Source organism: Aspergillus terreus, genomic scaffold (genome assembly GCF_000149615.1).
Source record: "Aspergillus terreus NIH2624 scaffold_1 genomic scaffold, whole genome shotgun sequence".
Classification (NCBI taxonomy): domain Eukaryota; kingdom Fungi; phylum Ascomycota; class Eurotiomycetes; order Eurotiales; family Aspergillaceae; genus Aspergillus; species Aspergillus terreus.
In genome coordinates this window covers 211,536-236,689 of record NT_165972.1, presented here as the reverse complement: position 1 = coordinate 236,689, position 25,154 = coordinate 211,536, and the positions used below count along the sequence as shown (strand labels likewise).

Here is a 25,154-nt window from a genome sequence, read left to right as displayed (position 1 = left end):
TGTATCATACAAGCCATGAAAATTACAATCACATATCAAACCATAACTCACTCCACTCTAAAAAGCCATCCTCTTTCCGATCTCGCTCTCCCATCCGCGGGACTTCTCGAACCCATTAGACGCAGTCTGGTAATCCATCATAGCCTGGTAAACCTCCTCCTGACTGGTCAGGACAAACGGACCATACTGCACGACCTTCTGGTCGAGAGGCTGGCCCGCAACAAGGATGAAGCGCGACTCCGCCTCGGCGTTATCAGGCACCGACGCCTCGACATAGTCACCAGGCTGCTCAAACACAACATTGTGGAACTCCTTGACCATGCGCGTCGAGTCATTCGACCCAAACACAGTCGTCCCAGCCAGCGTATACGCGAAGCCGTTCCACCCCTGCGGCAGCGGCTGGGAGATGCGTCCGCCAGGACGGATGGTAATATCAAGCAGCCAGACAGGCGTGTAGGCCAGGTCACGTACGGAGTCAACCCCGTGAGACTGGCCGGAGATGACCTTGACTGTGACACGGCCGTTGTCGACGTTGGCGACGGGGATTTCGCTGGCGCGCAGATCGCGGTAGCGCGGCTCGCACATCTTCAGCTGCTTGGGCAGATCCACCCACAGCTGCATGCCGACATTGGGGCTGCCGTCGGGGTTCTCGTGCGGCATCTCAGCGTGCATGATGCCGCGGCCGGCTGTCATGAACTGCAGGTCGCCGGGGCCGATTGTGCCCTTGTTGCCGGCAAAGTCCTCGTGGTCGACTCCTCCGGACAGGAGGTACGTGATGGTCTCCTGGCCGCGATGCGGGTGGTCGGGGAATCCGGCGCCCTTGCCGATCGTGAAGTGATCGAGCATCAGGAAGGGGCTGAAGTTGCGCAGTTTGGCGGTGCCGATGGAGCGGCGCACGCGAGCGCCGGCGCCTTCAGCCTGCTCAATTGCAAGAAAGACTTGACGAATAGCGCGAGGAACAGCCATTTCAGTAACTGGAACTATTCTGGGGGTAAATTGAGTAGTGGTAGTTGTGTGCGTTGATGGCTGTGGTCGCAGTGTAGTAGGAAGCAATTCCAGTAGACTTCTCAAGTGGGATGTATAGAAAGAGAAATAGATTGCAATGATAGCGATGAAAAAGGACAGGAGGAGTCGCATCGACACGGGTGACTGGGTATTTATAGCTGAATCAAGAGGAACACGCGAAGGTGGTAGAAAATTCCTCTCGAGGAGGTCATTGTCATTCCTTATAGAGCATCGTCGCCAATGATGCGGTCGATTACCAAGATGCCCGTCAGCATTCCGCTATACCGCTTCGAGAAGGTGCCCTGCCTGGTATTGCAGGCATGAACACCCGTAATTCCGCGGGCTGGCCTCGGATTGGCTGATGGGCTGCTCAGTCAGGATCTGGTCAGCACACATAAGCCACGAGTCACGTGACACACGGCTGAGTGATCGCTGTGTGCCGGAATCAGTAATCGATCCAGTCTGGTTATCAAATGGCAGGACAGCTGGAGGGAACTGCTGACTGGAGTATTCCAAAGAAATAAAATGTTGGAACAGTTTCATTATTATCGCTATGCACGCTTCAATCCACCATTACGAAGCATCCCGACAACGCACTCGAACCAAAGAATTTTGCAAAAAGGAAAACAACAGTTTAGTTCCCAAAGGAAAGTATCTTACAAGAAGACATCTCTGCACGAGGAAGACACCCAAAGCATAGTGGCGAGGTGTGGCTTTCCACGAGACCCTCCGTACTGGACGTCAATTACTTGGCAAAGTGCAGATCATAGCCCAGCCAGCGGCGCGCGTTTACGCCAGCCACATCCAGGCCAGGAGTTCCGTACGTGAGGGGAGCGTAGAAGCAGAATCCCCAGATCGTAGCCGCGAGGATCACCAGAGACGCGATCCAGCCGGCAACCAGCGACTTGCGCCCCATCCGCTCGTCAGCAGTGATGAAATGCCGGGGACGAGCGGACACCTTCGATTTGCCAGTCGAGTCGTCCGCATCCGGCTTGAGAGATTGGACTGGCTGAACATTGAAGATAAACTCGACCAGAGCGCCGGTCACCAAGCATGACGCGACGTGGGCAGGCAGATAGTGGTGCAGGAAGCGCTGGCGTCCCATGAGCCAGAAGGGGAAGTAGTGGGCAGCCCAGCACAGGAACAAGAATGCTGTGCTATTATACAAGCGAGAACGGGCGCCAAGACCCCAGACTTCAAACGCGTCAGTACAATGGCATTAGGGTTGTATTGGCGATGTACTCACTTTCTTCCACGGCATCAATGCCGCGCCGAAGAGACAATTGGTCAGCACCGATGATGCCAGCAAACACCGCCAGCAGACTGCTGGCAATCCACCAACCAATGGGGTTACCCAAAAAGTAGATCTGCTCCCGAGTGTCGTTCTTGGTCCAGAAGCTGACACCGCGGAGAAGGAAGGGCCACTGGAAGGGCTCACTGGCATAAGGATGGCTGCTGGTGAGAGCGTTGTTGTGGAAGAACATGGCCCGCTGAAGCTCCACGTATTTGCGGAGGAACGACAGGTGCTTGACCTTGCGTTCTTCCTTGAATCTTCGAGGGCTGTCCTCGGGCAACGACTCGATCGAATCTGCGAACCAGAGGTTGCTGCTCTGCAGAACATTCTTGTTACCGTTAATTTCAGCCTGCTTGAACGCCCATTCCGGCAAGGGAGTGGTGTGTGTCCACATGGCGACCCTGGTCGGGACATGGACGAGTTTGAAATGGCTCGAGAGAGTCTTGAATGGCTGCTTCGTCTTTCCGTGTTCAATTTTGAGCTCGAAAAGAGTATCGTTGTGGCGTTCACCGTTGGCCAATTCTTGGGAGACAGTAGTGAATTCTTGGTTGGTCGGGTAGTAGGGAGACGCAACATCGTGCGTCAGGAGGATGGTATCAGTACCAACATGACGGAGCTGAATGATGTCGCCATTGCGCACATCGTGACCACCCTCAGGCTCAACATCCGGGAGGGGAACTCCAGGAAGGATTTGCCATTCGTTGTTGGTGTCGTTGAACGGATATCCGGTCACCTGCTGGCCTTGGCTGGAGATACGTCCGTCATCGTAGCGCAGAGGATATTTCTCCCAGTGACTGTGGAGGAACACCTTGGTATCTTTGTGCCGGATCGTGATGGTGTCGTAATATTGGACACCAATGGACTGCGCTGAAAGGGCGTTGTCCGAGAGGGTCTCCTGGAACTCTGGGGTCATGAACTCGTCTCCGGGGCCAGAACGGGTGAGAATGGCGAAGTGGACCTGGAACCAGAACAGATAGAAGAAGAGAGGCACGATGATCAGAGCAAAGGCGCGGGCGGCAAAGTGCTGGCCCCACTGGAACATGCTCAAGGCACCATTCGGGCGTCGAATGTCCAACAAGTTCCACAGGTCAACCAGGACAGCAGCACCGATAGTGACGAAGGTGAAGACACCAACATACTTGGTGGAGATCACGCAGCTGAGGGACACGCCGGTCAAAAGGAGCCATTTCCACCACTTCCGGCCAAACGGTTCGTGCCGCAACTTGTAGAAACGGACATAGCATAGAATGCTCAAAGCCATGGTGAGAACCAAAGTGGCATCCAGAAGGATCAATCGATCTTCACCAATGTGCGCGTTGTCGAAGAGGACCAGACCAGCGGCGAGGACGCACGCGGGGAGCGAGTAGCCGGATTCCCACATGATCAAAAAGACCACCGGAATTGTCAGGGCGCCGAGGGTCGCAGGCATGGCACGAAGGGCAACGTAGGGGACCTTGTGCTCAATGTAGTTGTCGCCGATGTTGTCGAACAAGAAGTGGCCGTCATAGCCCACCAACCAGCCCATAAAGGCGAAAAGAAGCTTGCCGAAGGGAGGGTGGACATCGAAGAAGTAGGTGCGTTGCAGGTAGTAGGAAGCGAACTGGGAAAATCATTGTCAGTCCAATTGGGCCAACAGGTGGTTCACGTATATTGACCGGACTGACCTTTCCGAAATGGACTTCGTCGAAGACGACTTCATTGGGGTAGGAGATCTTATAGAAGCGGGTGATGAATGCCAGCACGGTCAGAACGGTCATGGCCAGCCGATAATCCCATTCTGAGCGCTTGGGGGTGACACCCTGGACTGTAGGAACAGACGAAGAGACCTCGGAGGGCACTGGAGTGCCCCCCTTACCGCCTCTCTTCCGAAGAGAAGGAGAGGAAGACATGGTCACGATGATGGATGAAAAGACCACCTATGATTGTACTAGAGTCGGAGAAAAACAAACGGTCAGCGAGGAGACTGGGCGGATCAGGCTCGAGACGGGACAATGGCCTACTAGAATTAAAAAAGGGGCATTATAAGAAAGAAGAAACGAAGGGAAAGAAGCGATGCCCCGGACAAAGAAGAGGATGAGAAGAGACGAAGGAGTAACGAAGTAGGTGCTGTCGGAGGGGAACTGCCGATGGGGCGGGCTTGCGTGTCCGTTCAGGAACACGCACGCGGAACGGAATAAGGCCCAGCCGGATATAGTACATACGTACACCATGTGAATGTGGAATAGCCGCAATATTAATCTGCATTCAGGAGAGAAATCGATGAATTGAAGAAATTGTATGATTCCAAGATATCCATATGTAGGTATAAGAATATGTAAAATGATATTCACCAAAGCACCCTGTAACAATGCTCCTAACGCTCCTAATGATCGGTACCTAGTCAAATGCAATGTGGTATGCAAGGAACAGGCGAAAGGATATCTAAACAGCGTCACTCATCCTCGTCGGAGACATTCAGCAGGTCCAGCTCCGTCCGCACCAAAGATTGGAATTCTGCTCGAGAAATCCCTGTCGCTTTGGCCAGGCGGAACAGACTCTTGATGTTCGAGCCAATATGTTGCTTAACGCCAACTTCACAGGCGGACTGGTTCTCCGCCTCTTGTTCCAACTTCGCCACCGCTTCGGAACTCGCCGAAGAAGTCGAAGATGGACGGGGGTGGTTCAGCGGCATGGCTGTATGTTCGTTTGCAGCGTTGGAATTCCCTGACTGCTCGCCATTCAGACCGTCCACCTGTCGCCGAAGGAGGTTCGCCAGCATATCTCCATTGAGAGAGGATGGCCCGATCTCCGGCTGCTCTTCCGCAGGATCATGATTGTCCATCGCCGGTTGGACCTCGGCGTACCGCGAAAAGTACGATGCTTCCGACATGTTCTGCTGCTGATTGGGCGCGGGGGTTTTGACCGCGGGGGTCCGTCCGGGGGTGGCATCATATTGCGCCCAGTAATCGGCATCATCGTCCTCGTCTTCGGGTTCCGGTTCCTGACGAGATGCAACTTTCTCGTCCCGCTCCGCGGCCTTCAATGCGTCCTCCATCAGCTTCTCTTTAGCATGAACGTTTGCCTCCCCGATCGAGTTGGACCAAGCTCCATCCTCTTCGAGAGCACCCTCGTGAGGGAGTAATTCTGCAATTCGCCACCCCGGTCCCCCACCCTCTTGATCACTTGGACACCACAGGAAAATTACTTTGAGACTGTAGTCGGGAATTAGAATGCGCGACTGGAGCGTCTCGTCATCAATCCGTTTGTATGTGATCGGGGTCTCTCCGGGCAGCTCGATCTCGCCTGACACGGGGTGCGGTTCGAAACTGGCGCCATCAACCAGAGACTGGAGCCGTTCGGCTTTCGTAGTGTCCCAGCAAAGGTGTTGAAGCCATGAATCCGTGGGCGACGAGGAAACCGAGCTGAAGATCTGGACTCGTTGACGGAGGATGGGGGAGAGGAGAGGAAGCAGCGCGGGGGGAGGCCGAGGAGAGACGAAGGCCGTGGGGAGACAGGCCAATAGCGGAAGGAGGAGAGTGTGAGGATCGGGAGGAGGGATGAATTCCACCATGGTGAAGTTCAAAGAGCGTCTTAGCGACTTTGGAGTAATGAGGGAGTGGTGTCGAGTTGGTGTTGTGGAGGAAGTGAGGAGCCAGCACAGCTCAAAGAAATTGGAGACAGACCCGCTGACTTTCTTTTTCTTGCTAGCGGTGAGGGTCACGATGGTTATCGCCAGCGATGGATATGCACCACGCTCCCACACGATGCAGATAAGAGTGAAGCGCGGAGACACATTACGGAGGAAGGGAAGGGGATCACGGCGCTTTAAGGATGAAGGTGTCGCAGGTCATACTCCTCCTGAGGGGGCAGTCATGGGGGGGCTCCCTTCGCCCGAAATGCAGCGCAGTCTCCGTGGTGGGGAAGGCGGCTGCGGGGGGTCATTGGACCAGCCCAATCTGGCGTGTCACACAGTGTGGCAAAAGCCAATACGGAGTACTTGTACGGCCGGAATTGCGCCTGGTGCGGGAGCTTAACCTAATCAAGATTCCAACTGGATCGTCTAGGAGATATACACATGCCCGTCTCTTTACAAACAAATCATGCGTCTCAAGAGTTCTATTCAGTTTACCAACCAACAAGGTATATCTACTGCTTTTGTTTGCTTTTAGGCGACAATCTCCTCCTTGCAGGCAATGCCGTACTTCTAGAAAATACAAATCAGCATGTCGGAGTTGAAGCGGTGTTTCGATAGCTGACTTACCTCCTTGAGCTCCTTGATCAGGGGATCGTTGATCTTGCTGTTCATGGGAGCAAGAACACCCTTTTCGGCAATGGTTCCGTTCAGAACCTGCTTGACAGCAACCGCACAGGGCACGCCGACTAAGTCCAATGGGTTAATATTGTCAACATTCAGTCCGAGTGCAAACACTTACCAAGCTTAGCCATGGCCGAGTAGCCGTTGGGGTCCGTGCTACCGTACTCAACGAGAGTCGAGGTTCTCGTCTGCTTGGTGCCGTCCTTCAGCTCAACCTCGAACTTGTGCTGCAGACTGCTCAAGGTTAGCAAGGGATCTTTCTTTGAGAAAAGACACCTCGACTCACATAACAAGGTCACGTTCGCCCTCGGCAAACTGCATCTTCTTCTCAAGAGTGGCACAGATGGTGTCCAGAGGGTTTCCGCGGGGAGTGATCTTGAATGAGGTTAGTAAGATCAGCGGTACCTTACGGTTAACTGGCAAGGCTCACCTTCTCCGACGAGAAGAGTCCAACCCATCTCAGACCAGCCAAGAGGTGCTCTCTCTGCTCGTTGTTCGCAAAAGTGGCCTTGGCGGAGATAGCGTCGATCAGGGCCTTCTCGTCCGACGAGGAGGCACCAAGGATCTTTTGCGTAGCCTCCTTCCAGGAAATGGGCTCCTTGAGGAAGCTCTGCTCCTCGTCCTTCAGGAAGCCCATGTCGACCAGAACCTTGACGAACTCGGGGAAGCCTGCATATCTCAGAGTACCTCTGCACATACATGTTAGTGGTCTGTGTAGCTATGGCGTCTAACCGGGCAAGTGTACCTGATGACCGTCTGGGCTTCAGGAATGTTGTAGCGCTCCTTGTAGCCGGTCGAATCTCTGTTGGGGTACGCAACGGTGGCGAAACCTTGGTCCTCGAGTGTCAGTTTTACAGACAAAATCGGTTACACTCATGATCTCCGGGCGGAGGCCGCGATCTTCAGTTTATGCCAGATACGGAGATGCTTACCGGGATAGATGTGGTAGGGCTTGGCAGTAGCCATGAGGTCTGTTTGTCTCTTGTGAGTGTTTGTTCTCACGCAAAAAGCTGGGTTGCGCTAGGATTCTTACCAGGACCAGACACGTTGACGACCTTGCCGTCCTTGTAGAAGCTGGCCGCGTTTCTCAGCGCCAGGAGAACGCCGCGGGGAGACCAAGAGAATTTGTAACCTAGAGGGTTTCCAGAGCTCTCAGGGGCCGGGAGACCTCCACAGTAGGACAAGAACGAGGTAATTTTGCCTCCCTCCTTGTGAACCTCCTCGATGGTCTTGACAGCATCTGACAGGGTCAGCAATCGTGCGGTCGATTTTATATCGTGGGTGGATTCTCACAGAGATGGTCAATGCCCGGATCTATGACAGAGTCAATTAACAAGTGACACACGGAGACTAAGTTGCCGAAAGTACATACCCAGACCGATCTCGTTCATAACCGTGATGCCGGCATCCTTGCACTGCTGGTCGAGCTCCATCATAGCCGGAGAGACGTAGCTGGTGGTGACAACGTGCTTCTTTTGACGGATGGCGGACTTGATAACGGTGGCGTGGAAGGTATAGGGGATCAAGCTGATGACCAGATCGTGCTTCGCGACCTCGGCGTCCAGAGCCTGATCGTTGGTGACATCAAGGGAGATGGGAGTGGCATTCTTGACGCCGGCCGAGAGGGACTTGGCAGATTCGAGGGTTCTGCAGGCTGAAAAAGAGGAAACAGAAGTCAATTGAGCTATTCAGGAAGTGTCATAAGCCGAGATAATCCATACCGACGGTCACGGGGATGCCCGACTCGGAAAGAATATCGAGAGTCGGTCTCGTGACGAAGCCAGCGCCGAGCATCAATACCCTAGAGAAACATGAGATTTAGCGGATTCCAGACACGGGGAAGCCGTGTCTTACTTGTGGGAAGCCATTGTGAGGATATCTCGTAGTTTTCCCGGTCTCTGTGCTTGGAAGAGTATGTTGTTGGGGATCAATGAAGGGAAAAGTCTTCGGATGGCGGGGTAGCGGAGGGACGTCCGATCTTCGGGGACCCCCCCAGAGGGAGTGAGTCAGCAACTGGATCATGATGTAATCACACCGGTACCTATGTGTCCAAGTGATACAGAACATATCATTGGATCAAACCGCTCTATATCCTTAACTTGCAAGGCAAGGCGATTAGATGACGCCGCGTCCAACTTCAGTTAATATGGAGGATAGTTGTAGAAACATTTAGACCCTAAAATTTTATGATATAAGAGGCTCTATTGTATTTTCCGTTGCTTATGGCTTGGCATGGCGATATATATCTACCTATGTACACGGACACGGAACAACATGACAATAGAAGGCGAATATAAGTGATCGCACATAGCCTTAAAGTTGTATTTCTCCCTTCTTCAACCTCTCAAGGAAGATTAAGATATTCTCCAACGATTTGCTTTTATTACTGTTGGTTCGCGCCAAACGATCAAGTGGCCTCAACAAATCGAACTTGGTCTCTTCGACCAAGTATATATCGCTGGGCGAGTCCGGAGTCTTTCTCCTTCGGGATATGGATCCTTCCTCTGTCTGCTTGGTAAAGCCTATGTCCGAACCCTTATTTCGAGAATGGACAGTCCACTGACATGCAATTCTCATACCCAACCCTACCTGAATTTCCAAGCCCAGTCCATCGTCTAGGCTGAATAAGGAGCAGTTGGTGATGACATCGGATTCTGGATTGTGGATTGAGAAGGCCGTCGAACAGGAATTGATGGGTTGGTTCGTTATTATATGAAATCCGGGGTAGATTGCGCGGATCATAAGGAAATGCTGATGGAAGGCCTGGATGATTGTAGACCGAGACAACTGGCAGGGAACATCCTCCACCTGTCGGTGGTGGAGGGTTTTATACAAAACTATCCACCGTAAGCTATGGTCCTCATAGTGTCTCATTGTTTGAACTTACTGGAGAGCATCGAGCTCGATGATTATTTCGTGGATGGATTTTTTGTCAAGTGGAAAACATCCGAAGGAACGAGAAGAGAAGCGGTCGGCTATGTTCGGGCGCTACTTCTCTAGAATATCGGCCCACGTAGGGCTGCGATCCCAGATACGCTTATTGGGAGAATTCATACAGGGAGACATTGCCCAGTCTCGGTAAGGCTCGCAAAAGTGCTAGTGACCTAGGACGCCACGAAGTCAAATGTAACCTCGCTAGAACTAGGCGTCTCCACTGTTCGGGGCTTAACTTCGTCTCAGACCCAACAGACTCTCGGAGTAAGATAGGGGGCGGAGCCAGTCCATTGAAATTGCATGAATGAAGTATTACTCCCTACTCACCTCTCGATTTATTGTGACTTAAGGATTTAGGTGCTTAGAGGTATAGAAGTTGAGGGCTTTAGGGAATGAGGCCTCAAGATGATAACTGCTTTATTCAGAAAAATTCCAACTTTTTCTGATAAGTAAATCTACGGGACTCCACCAGCCGATGTTATTCCTCTACTTATTGCTGGAGATCCTGGCCGATCATTTTTATGATATCACGTGGTTGAGATAGAAGAACTTTAAGAAATGATCGCGATTTTTACCTAAAGTACAGTGAAATAGACCTGGCGCCCTGACTATTTATCATTACTCTATATTTGTCAAGATGATGAAGGCTGGGCCATTGTAGCAGTTGGGAATCCGACCGACTACACAATAAGCGTGGTGGTTTGCCAGAAACGGAAACAGAGCCTCCAATTTTCTAGTCCCCCTAGCACTGGATAGCCAGGAATATAGTAGATGCTTCCAAAGAATCATTCTTCTGACCCCCATGGTGAAAATATTCGCACAGAATGCTTTACTCCAACAGCATCCCGCTCTCCTGATACAATACGAGAACCAGGTTTTATAGCTCTTCTGAACGGTGACATCCCATAGGACGGTCCTGGATTGTCGAAAGAGACAAAGCCTTTCGTACGATCAACCATTGCATTCATTATACAGTGGTCTCGTGATGTGTCTTGGGGAGTGAAAAGATGGGCCCAACTCCATTCCACTCGAAGTTCTGCTCTCTGCCCTTCCACTGTCTGTGACAGAGACATGGTATGGTCCTCCATTGTCAGGCCATGGAATACGACATCGACGGACCCACAGTAGGCAATTTGGCGTGCAAGGGACTCTATATGAACCTTTATACCGCGACACTCATCATCAGACATCCGGACGATTTTGCGGAGGGTCCAGCTAGTAGTACATGAGGTACTGTTAGTAGTGATAACGGGTAAGAGAAACAAGAAGCCATACCGACAATTATCGCCGCTATTTCTGAGCCATTCATCAAGCCAGTCTTCAGATATCGCCTGAAACCCGCGATTATGCTCGCCAGTGGATAATTCCCAGTGACGATAATCTCTTGGATCACACGTCAAAAACTGCCCAGACTTGATTTCAGCCACTCTTGCACAGTCAATCCACAGATCAAAGTCGACGACATCGATCACCTTGCTTGTTTTATGTGTTCCGCGGATTTGCATGGATGTTCTTGGTGGAGAGGCCAATAGGTCGGCCATAGAATCTCCAGAGGTATGTGACGAAGAAGCCATTCTTCTTAATATCCGTGTTTGTGGGTTTGAAAATTTGTAAAAAGGAGGATTTATGTACGGAAGAGTTCTGCTTTTGTCATGCGACGTGAGCTCCAAGTCGAGTGGCGCTTACAGGCGTACCTAGCGCCTACGCTGATCCTCTTAAGATAATCGTTCTGATTGTGATCGACAAGGGCATGCATGCGGCGTAGTACATATGATGCACAAGTTTAGTGGTTCCATTCAGAACGCGTGTCTAAAATTATATGATGGGTATCCCTAATTTGCGGCGCAGCTAACACATCATCCAGGGAAGAAAGAATATTAGTGGCAGTTTGGATAATGGTTGGTAGGCTACGGTGCTGAGGATGATTCTGAGGTCGGAATTGAGCTGCTGATAACAAGAAAGAAAGAAAATTATTGTTTATTAGAAAAGAAACACAAAGAGAGTTTCATAGTGGAGACAGTCAGTAGGAATGGAACAGGATACTGCTGTCAATTCTCAGAATCCCTTGGGCCGAGCTATTTGCTATATAGTTGGAATAATGCCCTCTTGCAAGCCTCCCGATCAAACAAGTCCGGCCATCCATGCGCTATGTATGTATCACGTATGGCCTGAATAGTCATCAGACCATATCTGGAGGAACGTTGCAATAGTACTTACAATAGTCTTTGGACCATCACCCCCTCCCACTTCATCCCAGAGATGAAGATACTGCTGGATGTCCCAACGACTGACGGGTGGAATCCAGTTCAGATTCAAGTAAGAATCCTTACATTTCTCCAGATACTCTCTGAGAGGCATAGTTACATCCTCACATTTATTCCGCCACTGGCGCGGGTCATCCTCTGCGTAGTCTGGCTCGTTTCACAAGCCATCCGTTATATACTCGGTTACAGTTCCTATGTAAAATATCAGAGTAGGTATGTATGGGCAGGATGAGATACCTACCGTCGGATGTATCTAACATCAGGTTGACGCCGATCCTGGAGGATTTTGTGAGGTTGATTACCCAAGGAGGAAATTGCGTAACAGGATTATTGAATCGAAGGTCTCGACTAATGTAATCACACGGCCGGGACCATGGTATAATCTTCCAAATACCAAGCCTAGAATCAAGATACGGGAGATGGCGTAGCAGTTCAACCACCTCGTCGGTCTTGTGCCATGGGGCCAACTTTTCCCGTACCTGTGGCCATCCTTCCGGGGGTGGATAGAGAATGTCGGCGGGCTCATAAAAGACAAGGGTGGTAAGAAACCGATAGAACTCTGTCACTACAGTGATAACATCTTCTTGGTTGTAGTGGGATGGACTTTTCAATCGAGGATCTGGTGGGAGTTGTACGGTCATTGAGGGAGTTGGATGTGAGTGAAGGGGGCGATGTAGAGGGTTACCGCTTGACATTTATACCTCTTAGCATTTGTATGCGCCTCCACCATGTGACCTCCCTAAACAAAGGAAGACTCTCATTAAACTGTTGTTAGGCAGCTCACTGAATCTAGGCATACTACTGTACTACTGGTATTACCTGAAAGGGTTAGTCCGTATAGTGGGGCCATCAATGCTTGTCTGTTGACTTTGACATCATCAAGCATGGCAGCAATGTCAGCAATCGCAAAGTCTTCGACTCTCCCCGGGATACCCACGGCCAGTACTAGGGTACAGACAAGGAATGCACTGAGCCAAAGGCTGCTGGTCAAATTTTTGAAAGCAGCCCATGATTACAAATGCCGGTTTTAATACCGGACCATCGGTTCCGGTGGGATAGATTATCGGTATCCATAAAAGACCCTCTTCCGCTCCCGTCCTCCTTAGTGCCAGTAATTTCCTCATCTCTGCCTGAAGCGCCCTTCATATTGTCGATACCAACATGGAAGAAGCCCTCGTCTACAGCAAAAATGGGACAGTGGAGGTCCAGCTTCACACAGTGCCCATTCCTAAGCCTGGGCCCGGTGAAGTCCTGATCAAGGTGGTGGCCAGCGGCACGAACCCTAAAGATTGGAAATTCCCCGAGTGGTTTGACCAGTTCAATGGCACCAATACCGGCGACGACATTGCAGGATACGTCCACGCCATCGGCGACGATGTCTTCGAGTTCAAAGTTGGGGACCGGGTAGCCGCATTTCACGATTACATGACGCCCCATGGAAGCTTTGCCGAATATGCCATCGGGAAAGCGCACACGACCTTCCATATCCCGCCCCATGTCTCCTTCGAGGAGGCAGCAACCATCCCCCTCGCAGCAGCAACTGCTTCCCTGGCTTTATTTGCTCGCTTGGGACTTCCCGAACCGTGGTTGAGCAACAAGTCGTGGGCCAGTAAGCCCCGAGGAGGGGTGTTGGTCTACGGCGCTGCCACTGCTGTCGGGTCATTTGCGATCAAACTCTTGCAGAAGGCGGACATCCATCCTATCATCAGCATTGCAGGAAGAGGCATGGATTATGTCCAGGGCCTTCTGAGCCAGGAGAAAGGGGACGTTGTGATCGACTATCGCAAGGGGGTATCTGCCGTTGCGTGCGCGATCCAGGATGCCATTCCGGCGGGCGAAAGTCTTCTATATGCGGTAGATGCGGTCAGCGAGAAATCTAGCTTCGATGTTATTAGCAGAGTGCTGGACCAGACCGCTGGTGCGGTGTCAGTCGTCATCCCGATGCGACCCGACGAATTGCCCTCCACGACTCGCGTCGAGTTCAGCAACGTTGGGACCTGCCATACGGATGACCAAGACTTTGCATTTGTGTGGTCTCGGATGGCGAGCAGGGGACTCAGTGAGGGCTGGCTTAAGTCTCATCCGCATGAGATTGTACCAGGTGGTCTGGAAGGTATCCAAACAGCATTGACGAATTTGAAGGAAGGTAAAGCCAGCGCTGTCAAATATGTTGTGAAGTTTCAAGACTAGGGTTAGTCCATGGGTGTTTAATATAACTTACCTTGGGTTAGAGTGTTCTTTTCGCAAATTCTGCACTTAGCAGCCTAAGACGGGGCAATGCAGGCTCTGTATCCATAGCTTTTGGTCTCCACGGTAAGATAGTGGTTTATTTTTTTGTAGCATAATGATCATTCAGCTGAGAAACTGCCTTATAGTGAATACCACGTTACCAGAAAACACGCAGCGAACCCTTCGGTTACCAGAGCATCCATCCCACTAGCCGCATGAACGAGTCATCACTATCCTCATCCGTAGTCTCCCTCCCGACAATCGCCTGTCTCTCCATTCTAGCTTCCACCCTTAGAACTTCAGCCTGATTTCTATCTCCTAGTCGGCTTTCAATAGCGGCTAAAAACCACAGGGATCGTGCGAGATGTCCCTGCATCTCGAAGCCGCCCCGACTCATCTTGACCACCAAGCGTAACAAGGTAGCAGCCAATACGTCCTTCCCATCAGGCTCCAACATGCGGGCTACTGTAAACATGGAGTCCGCAACTAGAGGCCCTTTATTTCCAAACAGACCGCAACGGATGGAAATGGTTCGCGAGGCTAGTTGCTGGGCCTCTTTCTTCAGACCTTGGGCGTACTTGATCCGAGATAAGAGAAGAATATCCCCACTGTGCTTAGGATATTGGGACTGGCTTATCTGTTCTTCGTCCAGACCCTGAAGCTCCCAGCAGCTTTTCAGTGCGGTTAGTGCTTCGCTCGGCTGCCCCGCGCGAAGATACGTCATGGCGTAGATTGCTTGTGTCCGGCCCATATGAAGGGGGTTGTGCGCGCGATGGATATGGCCGCTTTTGACAGGTATTCGAATGCTTCGGCGACCCTGCCTTGTTCCGTATAGCTGCAGGCAATGGAGTCATAAATGTCAGCAATCGGCGGGGAATTCGGCTCCTCCAGTGTTTCGCGAGCAGCAAGTGCTTTCTCATACGCCGCCAATGCCGCTCTCGGCTGTGCCATGTCGAGACCAATGTGGCCTAGAAGACGGTATGCTTGGGCATAGTTTGGAGTAGATTGTTTGATATCCAGGCTGAGGCCGTATTCAATGAACGAGCGTGCCATTGTAGGCTGTTCCTTCTCCCACAGGTATCTGTATAGGACCACATTAGTCTATCTGTCCCTGGCAGGTGAAGATCAAACTTACGTTCCGGCGCGAAAGATTAATTCCGCGAAAAGCTCCACATCGGTCACTTGCAGAGAGTGTTCCCTAGTCAATCGGATAAGCCAGCTGACGTGTGGCAGAATTGCGCCGCAGGTTTCCCAAGATTCCCAGCCATGGCCCTGCTGGTGTGTCCTTTCATCCCAGCTGTTCGGAAACCCGTAGGATAACACCCGAACGGCAAAATCTAAATATTTGGTCTTATCCATCGCCGATAGTCGTGAGAAAACTGTGAATTGGATCAAGCGATGTATTGATATGGCTTTGTGCGAAGAAAGCCGATGGATGAGCGATATCTTTGTAAGGCCAATTATCGCATCTCCAAAACTGTGGACGATAAGTATGGGCGAACTTCAAAGTCGTACTGAAAGAACCGTGACTCACTCAAACTCGTCAAATAAAAATTGCATACCAGACTCTGTAATCCTTGCTCTTGTGTTCGAAAGGATCCACTCCGGGATGTTGTCTGGATCGAAAAAAGCAAGAATCCCAAGTAGGACCCTCGATTCAACGGAGAGGGTTTCGAAAGACACATCCCACACAGTCCGTATCGTGTGCCCATACTGACTGGGGACTTCAGACCGCGCGAGTATCTTCTCGGCGGACTTCTTATAGACTGGTAGCAGTTCCTGATAAGAATACCCTCGGTCTCTTATGAAGTCACTGATGTGGACCATTGCGAGAGAGTGGCCACCCAAAATTTGTATCAACTCTCGTGCGACATCCTCCTCATCCACGTTTGTAGACTGAAGGCCAGTTAAAGAGAGCAAAACCTGCAGCCCTGTTTCTGGGGTGAAGCCTTGGAGATGTATTGAATCTGCGGTTCGCTTGGACGCAACCGACTGTGAGCGACAGGTAATGATCACAGACCCTCTTGCACTTGTGGGCCAAATTTGGTTCAGAATTGCGTCGTTTTCCACATTATCAAAGACTAAAAGGAAGGTTTTCTCTGATGTGTTCAACCAGTCCCTCACTTTCTGGATTGACTGATAGTCATCCTCGACGTCCTCACTGCCAGAAATGCCTAGCCTTCTTGAAAAGGTAGACAAAGTTTGCATGACCTTCATTTGCTTCCCTGATGGAATCCAAATCACTGCATCGTATAGGTTCGTAGATGTGTTGGCATAGTGTAGTGCGAGCTGAGTCTTTCCAATACCGCCGGTTCCATGAATTGCTATCACTCTCAGGGTTCCGCTGGGACTCCTAGGATCAAGAGCCTTTCCCAGCCTCTCTGTCTCAGAGGTTCTTCCGTAGAATCTCAGATTCAGGCCATAAGGGATCATGTAACATGGAAGGTTCTTTTTGCTGGAATGATGTCCCTGGGAGACCCTGATCGCGTCAATGGTGTCAATCCTGCCGGTGTCTCTGGTGAGACGGATCATATCAGCCCTTTCTTCCACGATTCTGGAGGACGTCCGAAGCTCTGCTATGACTTTTGAGAAGTCATTACTGAACCTCAACCATAAATCTCCGCTTTTTGTTATATTTGGGTTGTTCCAAAAGCAGCCAATGGAGTGCGCGCAAAACAATATGATCTCAGTATAAGCGTCCAAAAGTGCATCCTCGAGAGATTTCGTTAGGGGAAGCTCTTGCCCAGGAAACCGAGGTAGTGCACGACTCAGCTATTCGAGCATATCCACGATCTCTGGGAGGACCGGTTGCGCAAACTGAAAGACTCAGCAGATGTTCTGCAACGAGATGCTGTTCTAGTAGGGGATACCTTCAGGATAAGCCTTATGGATCCCCTGATAATTGTGGCAACCTGTCCATTCATTCCCAGCACCAATTTTATAACGGCAACGAAGTCATTGATGTTGAGAATGATCGACTTCAGTCGGCGTAAGGACCACATCCAGTTCGCCGGGGGAGTAGAGCCCTGTGGGGTGTGAGGTTGGATTTGCTGGAGCAAATCATCTGAAGTATGGATACTCCAGAGATCTTGATCAACTGCTGGGGCTTTTACTCCCTCTCTTCTCAGCTTTTCGTAATATTTGTCGATGGTTGCTTGCCATACCGGGCTGACATGGGGCGCGCTGTCCGCCGCATCGTGCGGGTGAATGTGACGATCGGGTGTCTCCATGTGGCAGTAGCTTTCCAACAGATCGTCTATGTGCCACAGAAAAGAGTGTTTTTGGGGAGTAAAGGAAGAGCGAGGTTTTGGCGCTGGACGGCCTCTCCCCTCATCCCGGCCCGTGCCGTTAGGATGAAAGCAGGAAAGGACCCGAGCCACTTAGCGCAAGGCCAGGTGTTGATCGTATGCAGCTACGCGCGCGGCAACTCCCCTTACCTGAGTCTAATATGGATGTCTGTGTGCTGCTAAACAACGGTATTACAAGACTCTCCCTGCTGGACATCTGAGCACCCGCCGTCAGTCCTTCCAAAGCGTGTCTTGTTGTATCGTGACAAAGTCAAGGCCATTCTTCCAGAGGAAGTGAAAGGCTATTCGGAGAACATACAGGCTAGCGATTGACATGATATGGCACGAGTCAGCGGTTATGAGTGGGAGTCGTCATTAACCTGTTTTGACCTACGTACTGACGTATTCACAGGCCGGCGAGTTGGTCATGCCATGTTCAGGTCCAAAGTGAGAAAACAGTCTCTCAAAACCAGCCAGGATAGGCTGCATGAGAAAGAAGAATCTTGGTCGGTATCCCCCAGGACGAGCGTTCTGGACACCGTGGTTGACATGGGATGGTACCATATCGCTCTTCTGTTATCCCTCATTCTGCCCGAATATGCTCCATTCCCAGGGAGTAGTCTACGCCTTTGCGAGCAGCAGCTAGCACTCCAGTATGGACCCTCGTGGCAACAGCGAGATATTTCGCAGCTACTTCGCTTCCATCGATGTGCGGGAAGAAACACACGACAGGGCTATCACCTCTGATTCCCGTGGGCCGATCGATTTACTTCACGGCTCGAGATTTTCCTGTGCTCTGCGAGAGGATTGATCACATCGCAAGGAGCTCCGGGATGCACACCCCAAGTCGATTGGAGATCTATTTCAACACAGGCGGGATACGCTTCAGTACTGGACATTCTGGCTGGTATCAATTTTCGGGGGGATAAAGCATTATTCTGAGCGCAGTGCAGGTGGCATTGCAAGCTCTGCAGCTTATAAAAAGCTGAATGCAGGTCGATTTAGTTGTCGCGTCACCTGACCCTTTGTTTACCCCGCGCGGCAGTGACGGAACTGCTTATCATATGATGGCATCCATAAGACAATTAACGAGTTTCTTGATCACTGCGATCCTTCTTTGCTTCATAGTTTGGTCCTTCCATTCCGCCAGCTCCAGTCTTCCCAATCCGTCGCCCGCCATGCCGCTCACCCATATAGTCCTTTTCCAATTCAAAGCTGACACGCCCCCCGAAGTCGTCAAAGATGTATGTGATGCCAGCCAGCCAGGATCGCAGGTACTAATCTTCTGACATAGGTTTGTTCTCGCATGCTGGCTTTGAAGGACAAATGCATCCATCCGGCATCTCAAAAGCCATACATCAAATCCTCGTCGGGCGGTGTAGACAATTCCCCTGAAGGGATGCAGGTGTGTGAACATTGCTAGAGCAAGGCACTAGTTGAAATACTGAGTTTCTCAGGGTGGCATCACCCACGCCTTTGTAGTTGAGTACGACAGCGCCGCCGATCGGGATTACTATGTCAATGAGGACCCAGCGCATCGGGAATTCGTCCAGAGCTTGGGGGATGTGCTTGAGAAAGCACAGGTCATTGATTTCACCCCTGGGGTTTTCTGAAGATCGGAGCGTTTGTGGACAAATGCATGTTGATTCGTGCCTGTATATCACGGTCCAATTGGTCTTGAGTTTCAAAACGGCCACACTATATATGCTCATCTCTGACATCTACTCTTACAAAGTTCCTGAGAATATACACAAACCTTAGGCCAGGGTAGGATCAATGGCTTAAAGCCCTGCGGAAGAAGATGTCCGAAGGTGTCGATGTGCCTGAATCCATGGATGTCTCTGAGCACCGAACTCCGCGCTGAACCTGCCTGCACGTCATAACCGCCTTAGAATAGAACGTACACTATATAGTGCTTCTTTAGATGACACCTTCATCTGCCCTCAACCTCAATCAAATTCCTCTGAACGCATAATCTGAGAAACCAGAATGGTCTCTTTACCCAAAGACCTCTATATCATTTTCAAGTCCGATACTTACCGTAATGCACCGCACTGCCTTATATGCGGATTCCTGCCCCGATCCGCCAGTTCCCAATGGGACATTTCAACTTACGACTTTTTGCATCCCACCCCAGGTCCTATCTATCCTGCCGAAGACATGGAGTCGTCCAAGTTCTATAGGAAAAAGGTCTGGTGGAACACTTACCGCATGGGTAAGACATCCACAACGTCAAACAGATCGAGCAATTAACCAACCCTGTCAGTTCTCTACGACCCTGGGGATGAGATGTGCTGGATTTCTGGCGTGAAACTACACGATAAGTTCACCCAGTGCATCCCAGTGGATGAGGATGATGGATTTTACTACCGCGATTGGAACACAGTACAAGATCCAAGGATGGTAGCACCCAGGATTCTTAGTCCATCCACGACGCCGAAAGAGTTGGCCGGTTATTACATCCACTCCCGTTGCTGGGAGCTACTCTCGCATCACGAACTGCGTACTGTTGCGGAGAGGGATATGAACACGTTGAGATTGGCGCTTCGGACAAAATACACTCAAACGGGCTATCAGCCCAAGTGCTGGAATCCTGATGCAAGTCAGGAAGGTCAGTCATCCCCAGTCCGACCATTACTTCATAGACCCCTGATGTAGTTTACTAACACTTGGGCATATTCCAGATCCTGTGCGCACAAAACGCGTTTCGGACGCTATCTCCTCGGCCTTAAAACAGGGACGCCGAAGAAAAACGACAAAGAAGAAGAAAAAAGGGAAACGCCAGCCTGCTCCTCAAAAGGCTCGAGTCGGGAGCTGCAACCTCCCGCTGGAACTGTTATGTATGATTTTCGATTATCTTCCATCTCAGACGGTGGCATTTATAGAGAAAGAGTTGGGCGTTTCTATGGGTAACATGTATTGGCGATCGAGAATATCAACCGAATTCTTCTACGAGATAGTGGGAGTTGACGATGAGCGAATTGATTGGAAGCAGCTGTGCTTGAAACTAGAGAGACAACTCGCGACTTCCACAGCATTGGTCATACGGCGCTACTTGTTGGAATGTATGGATGACATCATGGAGATTGTGAGGAGGTCCAGAAGTTACACTAAGTGGGCGGGTCAGCAGTGCAAAGACAAGTAGGGAACTGATTAGGATCAATGAGTACTAATATCATTAGTTGTCGCCGTCTGGAATAGTATAGCTGTAGACTGCAAGTATAGGTGACACCGTGAAGAGTTCAGCCCTTTCCGGTAGGGTCCTGATGTACCTTAATGCCTAGACCAGGTACTTAGGTACTGCCCTTCAGTCCAACCTCAGAATCAGTATACAATTAATAATCATCTACTCGGAGATACCACAGAAGTCGTACTTACCGTGGACACAGTAATGGAATGAGCATTAGGCATCCTGAGAGATACCGAAGAAGTGGAGGAAATGAAAGACATCGTAGTTGAGGGTGCAGTAGAAGTTAAAGACGCTGGCGTAGCGGGTTTGTTGTAATAACAGAAGAGGCAGAATATAACGTAGCAGTTAAAATACTTAGGGTAGATTAAGTAGTTGACACCGTAGTAGAAGCAGTGAGAGGCGGATGAGATGTTAAAGCAGATTCTGTGGTGGTTAGATGGACCGATGTTGTTGTACCAAGCTTAACAGATGCGGCCGTAGTAGTTGAAACATGCTCTGTCTGCGTCGACACGGTTGTGAAAATTCCTTCTAATCTCGCACAACGCATCCGTAGTAGCAAGGGCGTGCTTCTTCGCCGTCGTATATTGTACTAGCTTTTCTCACTCACTCCATCGTGTTAGCATGGCAATTGTAGCGGTAGAGCTTGACAGAATCCAATTGCCAAAATCCCCCAGAACCATCTTCGGTGCCTCGCGATCTTTGACCGGAGTCTTGTGATTTTCTCCAGGTATGCGTAGAATACCGTATTATTGTATGCCGAGAGCCGCGATTTGACTGAGGCATCATCACAGAGATCCTCGGCAACTTGTGGTTGGAAGACGCTAGATTAGAGGTCAAACCAGCTCATTCGTCTCAGCTGGTATACCGGTGGTTCAACCTAGATATGTGGAGCGAAATACGGAGTGTGAGAGATCGAAGCGTTTTATTTCATAAAAAAGGATCCAGATGTCACAATGTCATGTTGCGAGGTGTCAACGTAGAACGAAAGCATAGGACGAAGTGATTGTAACATGTGGACGGAGGAAAGCAGAAGTGATTATGACATAAAACCGCCAAGTGAGGAAAGCGTGAGCAGAAACGACAGGAAAGGAAAGAGCGTAAAGGAACGATGAATGCGTGTGGCTCCCAATTAGACATGTTGACAGTGATCAGGGTTGGAGTAGGAGAGGGGGGAGCGATACTACGTGTAGCTCTCAATCAAACATGAAGACTAGCAAGGCGAAGGAGAAGAAAACAATGTAAATGCGTGGTATCTCAATCAAGAACGTCAAAATTGATCCGAGAGGCCGAGCAAGCAGGTGAGGAAGGGAAGGTGAAAGCGTGTGATTCCCAATCCAGCATATTGACGGCCGCCGGAGAAGGGAGGATAAATGCGTTTCATTCCCTTGGCTTCAAACATGTCGACGGAGAAGAGAGGAATGAATGCGTTTGACTCTCTCGGCTTGAAGCGTATTGACGGTCACCGAAGAAGGGAGGAATAAAAGCGTAAGACTCCCTTGGTTTGACAGCATATCGACGGAGAATGGAGGACGAATGCGTTTGACTCCCTTGGATATGACAACATCAACGGTGACCGCAGAAGGGAGGGATAAACGCGTTTGACCCCCTTGACTTCAAACATGTTGACGGAGAAGAGAAGGATGAATGCGTATGACTCTCTCGGCTTCAAGCACACTGACGGTGACTAGAGGAGCGGGGCCAGAAACAGACGAAGGTACAGACGAAGGAACAGTGAATTTGTGTGATCTCTAATCGAGCACATCCACAGTGGTTAGAGCAGCGGAATGGGAGGGAGGAGAAGGGAGCGATGCTTGCTTATAACTCACTTGGCTTCAGCACATGGACGGTGACCAGATGAGCGGAGCAAGAAAGAGACCAAGGGAACGATCAATGCGTGTGATTCCCAGTCAAGCATATCGAAACGAAAGGAGGGACAGTAGGTTTAAATGGCCGCGACAAAATCTAGCGGCAAAAGGCTATTTCAGAGAAATCGTCATGGTAGTGTCAAGAGAATGGTTGGCTTCATCCGCGAGGCATGGTGACCTGGGTAAGAAGGGCTATGTAGCTGGTGTGTTGTATGAAAGAGCATGCTGAGGATGAAGGGGGGAAAAGAGAGACCCCCCTCGAGAGGAGGGGGATGACAAGGCGGAAGAGATGGAGGGAAGAAAGAAAAGGGAAGAGAGAAGGGGAGGAAGCGAAGTATTTATAACTTCCTGTGGGAAAGACACCAAGTGACGCCATCGTTTCTGGTGAAAGTAATCCCTGTGCAGAGTCACTCCCACTATTGAATGAGAATATACCCATCTCTAGTGATGGGACACTCTGAAACGGTTATTGTAATGAAGGCGAAACTATTCTTACTCGACCTACATGGCCTCTTCACTTGGAGCCTCCGTAGGTGAATATTCGAGGTCTATTCAATGAGAAGCGTGCTTCTAACGCATCAAAATCTACACGCAGGACAACAACGACAGTGCACGTGAGCCATGCCTTCCGGGTCTCACCTGCTTCAGCGAATGGAAGCAAGGGCATCTCATAAGGCTGTATATTCTAAAAGCTGCCTGCACTACTCAGCGAACTGAGCCGTTTTCCGACTCTCCGGCGTCGCCAGCTATAGATACCCACGCTCACCAAAGCCAACAATATCAAGCCACCTCCCAGACCAACAGAAAGCCCGATAACCAGCCCAAGATGTCTCTGTGCCCAGGAGCCGTTGTTATCGCCACTTCCGGGATTGAATCGTTCGCATTCATTCCCACCTCGCCACTGGCATGTCATCATGTCGCAGCATCGCGCCTTGACCTCATCACACACGCCGTGTCCGCAATCACAGGCTTCTCCTGGCTCGAGAATACCGTTCCCACACTGTCCGCCGTTCACGCCAGTAGTGTTGATGCCGGGGCTATCTGGAACTAGACAGTGCGTGTTGACGTTTCCGGAGCCCAGACGAGAACATACATTGCCTATCGTGCACGGGGAGAAGCGCGACATGGCTTTGCTGGACGAGGGGTTCATGATGTACTGGGCATTGGCGTCGCAGGTTGAGGCCGAGAATGGGCAGCACGTGTTATTACTGCTCTGCTCACAGGTGTCCGAGTCACAGTCATGGACCGCCCCGAACATATGCGCCGCTTCGTGTCTGTAGCAGGTTAGCCAGGACCAAATGCAAGAGCAGCATATCGAGCGACCTACGTGAATACCTGCCATTGGGCACTTGTTCGACCAACAACATTAGCGCCGACACCAGACTGCGAGCTGTAAAAGTTTCCAGACCCCGGGTTGCAGAGATCCCCCACCCAGGACACGCCAACCTCAGCACGAGAGTTGTGACAGTCCGTCATCAGGGTCCAGTATGCGTTTGTGTCTTGGATGCTGCCACGCCAGGCTGAGAAGCGATTCAAACGCCAGTTCATGTCACCGCTTGAACACGGCGAGTTCCATGCGGTACGCTCGGAAGTGCGGTTTGGACATTGACCGTCGCTGATGGTCAGGTTGCGCAGGCCGAGGGAGATGTTGAAGCTGTTTTCGAAGACGACGGAGGCGGTGTTGACCAGGTTTACTATGTTTCTGTGGACGTCGTCGAGTGAGTCGAACGCCGCAGAGTACGAACAGTCTGTCGCCACACCGATGTAGGCGATTTGTCGAGACTGAGGACATCCTGCTGCGCTTCCAATATGGTCCACGTAGCTCTCCTCGCGACTCTGTAGGTTTCGTCTGTCCAGGGAGATCTCTGGCGTTGTCATACAGCCTGTCTGAAGTAACACCTGATCGGTGCTGGAGCTGCCCATGACATCGGTAGAAGGAACGTGATGAACAACGATCTCGTCTGAGCCCCCATTTGTAGTATCTTTGTGCGATTTCTGTATCTTTATCTCGTACTGCTTCGACCGAATGGTAAAGGTCCCTTCGAATAATGGAGGTCGTCCATCGCGAATGAGAACGATTCTAGCCCATCCGACATTCTTCGCAGGTCGACCCGCGGATTGTATCCAGACCGATCCTTTTGTCGTATTATAGCTTGATTTTTCAACATGCTTGGTATTTCCGTCGATATCGAGATATTGTACGTGGGTGGATTCAGCCCCGGCACGACTACTCTCGAGCACGAATGTCAGGTTCTGATGCTTGCCGTCAATGCTAGCGGTGATGTTGAAGTGCGACAAGGCTCCATCGGGTCTTGATGGTGTGTTGATAATTGCATTTTGCAGACGAAATGGACTTTTATCGGACCGTGCTATATGACGATCTAGCGTTATTTGGCTTCTTGATATTTTCCACAAGGCAATCGGTGACTTACCGCATACCGGAGACGCCAGCGACAAGAGTGTGGCCGATTTTATTAGTACGTCCAATACCCTCATCTCAATGGTTTGGACGTCCTACGATAATCGTAGGTGCCGGAGATGTCTAGACGACAAGACCATAGAAAAGTATAAAGTATTGCACATCGGTGATCCCGCACCTCTTACAAGACATTCCATCTATAAAGACAATTCATATTTCTCAGTCCTTCTAGAGAATATGTATGAACATCCAAAGACTATTAGTGAGCAACCGAAGCTCGTGGCTTGGTGCCGTGCCTTGGTCGAAGTCGTCGGCGTCATATACCGGATACTGGATCGCTCGGCCATGCTGGCCCTGCTTGCACCTGTTGAGA

At 50.7% G+C, this 25,154-nt stretch overlaps 11 protein-coding genes across 11 annotated transcripts; 3 read left to right on the top strand and 8 right to left on the bottom strand.

The window, feature by feature from the left end:
• Positions 1-57: 57 nt before the first annotated feature.
• On the bottom strand, positions 58-966 carry ATEG_00077 (pirin family protein; the record flags this gene model as incomplete). Its single annotated transcript, XM_001210163.1, has 1 exon — positions 58-966. The coding sequence occupies one exon, from the start codon at positions 964-966 to the stop codon at positions 58-60; it is 909 nt and encodes a 302-aa protein (XP_001210163.1).
• A 784-nt stretch (positions 967-1,750) lies between these two features.
• Positions 1,751-4,188, bottom strand: pmt4 (dolichyl-phosphate-mannose-protein mannosyltransferase; the record flags this gene model as incomplete). The annotated part of the gene is made up of 3 exons (XM_001210162.1): positions 1,751-2,199; positions 2,252-3,899; positions 3,964-4,188. The coding sequence occupies 3 exons, from the start codon at positions 4,186-4,188 to the stop codon at positions 1,751-1,753; spliced, it is 2,322 nt and encodes a 773-aa protein (XP_001210162.1).
• A 542-nt stretch (positions 4,189-4,730) lies between these two features.
• Positions 4,731-5,849, bottom strand: ATEG_00075 (uncharacterized protein; the record flags this gene model as incomplete). Its single annotated transcript, XM_001210161.1, has 1 exon — positions 4,731-5,849. One exon carries the CDS (start codon positions 5,847-5,849, stop codon positions 4,731-4,733), a length of 1,119 nt encoding a protein of 372 aa, XP_001210161.1.
• A 594-nt stretch (positions 5,850-6,443) lies between these two features.
• Positions 6,444-8,461, bottom strand: lys9 (saccharopine dehydrogenase (NADP+, L-glutamate-forming); the record flags this gene model as incomplete). The annotated part of the gene is made up of 11 exons (XM_001210160.1): positions 6,444-6,482; positions 6,540-6,658; positions 6,712-6,827; positions 6,880-6,968; positions 7,024-7,282; positions 7,339-7,423; positions 7,526-7,564; positions 7,627-7,833; positions 7,966-8,277; positions 8,315-8,394; positions 8,448-8,461. 11 exons carry the CDS (start codon positions 8,459-8,461, stop codon positions 6,444-6,446), a joined length of 1,359 nt encoding a protein of 452 aa, XP_001210160.1.
• Positions 8,462-10,312: 1,851 nt separating this feature from the next.
• On the bottom strand, positions 10,313-11,101 carry ATEG_00073 (uncharacterized protein; the record flags this gene model as incomplete). The annotated part of the gene is made up of 2 exons (XM_001210159.1): positions 10,313-10,742; positions 10,803-11,101. 2 exons carry the CDS (start codon positions 11,099-11,101, stop codon positions 10,313-10,315), a joined length of 729 nt encoding a protein of 242 aa, XP_001210159.1.
• Positions 11,102-11,684: 583 nt separating this feature from the next.
• Positions 11,685-12,432, bottom strand: ATEG_00072 (uncharacterized protein; the record flags this gene model as incomplete). The annotated part of the gene is made up of 3 exons (XM_001210158.1): positions 11,685-11,717; positions 11,858-11,874; positions 12,033-12,432. 3 exons carry the CDS (start codon positions 12,430-12,432, stop codon positions 11,685-11,687), a joined length of 450 nt encoding a protein of 149 aa, XP_001210158.1.
• Positions 12,433-12,952: 520 nt separating this feature from the next.
• Positions 12,953-13,981, top strand: ATEG_00071 (zinc-binding alcohol dehydrogenase family protein; the record flags this gene model as incomplete). Its single annotated transcript, XM_001210157.1, has 1 exon — positions 12,953-13,981. One exon carries the CDS (start codon positions 12,953-12,955, stop codon positions 13,979-13,981), a length of 1,029 nt encoding a protein of 342 aa, XP_001210157.1.
• A 759-nt stretch (positions 13,982-14,740) lies between these two features.
• On the bottom strand, positions 14,741-17,250 carry ATEG_00070 (uncharacterized protein; the record flags this gene model as incomplete). The annotated part of the gene is made up of 4 exons (XM_001210156.1): positions 14,741-15,101; positions 15,156-15,497; positions 15,555-16,705; positions 16,891-17,250. 4 exons carry the CDS (start codon positions 17,248-17,250, stop codon positions 14,741-14,743), a joined length of 2,214 nt encoding a protein of 737 aa, XP_001210156.1.
• Positions 17,251-18,485: 1,235 nt separating this feature from the next.
• ATEG_00069 (Dabb family protein) lies at positions 18,486-18,920 on the top strand (the record flags this gene model as incomplete). The annotated part of the gene is made up of 3 exons (XM_001210155.1): positions 18,486-18,551; positions 18,602-18,712; positions 18,765-18,920. The coding sequence occupies 3 exons, from the start codon at positions 18,486-18,488 to the stop codon at positions 18,918-18,920; spliced, it is 333 nt and encodes a 110-aa protein (XP_001210155.1).
• Positions 18,921-19,467: 547 nt separating this feature from the next.
• On the top strand, positions 19,468-20,452 carry ATEG_00068 (uncharacterized protein; the record flags this gene model as incomplete). Its single annotated transcript, XM_001210154.1, has 3 exons — positions 19,468-19,522; positions 19,574-19,918; positions 19,992-20,452. 3 exons carry the CDS (start codon positions 19,468-19,470, stop codon positions 20,450-20,452), a joined length of 861 nt encoding a protein of 286 aa, XP_001210154.1.
• A 2,595-nt stretch (positions 20,453-23,047) lies between these two features.
• ATEG_00067 (uncharacterized protein) lies at positions 23,048-24,858 on the bottom strand (the record flags this gene model as incomplete). The annotated part of the gene is made up of 2 exons (XM_001210153.1): positions 23,048-23,636; positions 23,690-24,858. 2 exons carry the CDS (start codon positions 24,856-24,858, stop codon positions 23,048-23,050), a joined length of 1,758 nt encoding a protein of 585 aa, XP_001210153.1.
• Positions 24,859-25,154: the final 296 nt, after the last annotated feature.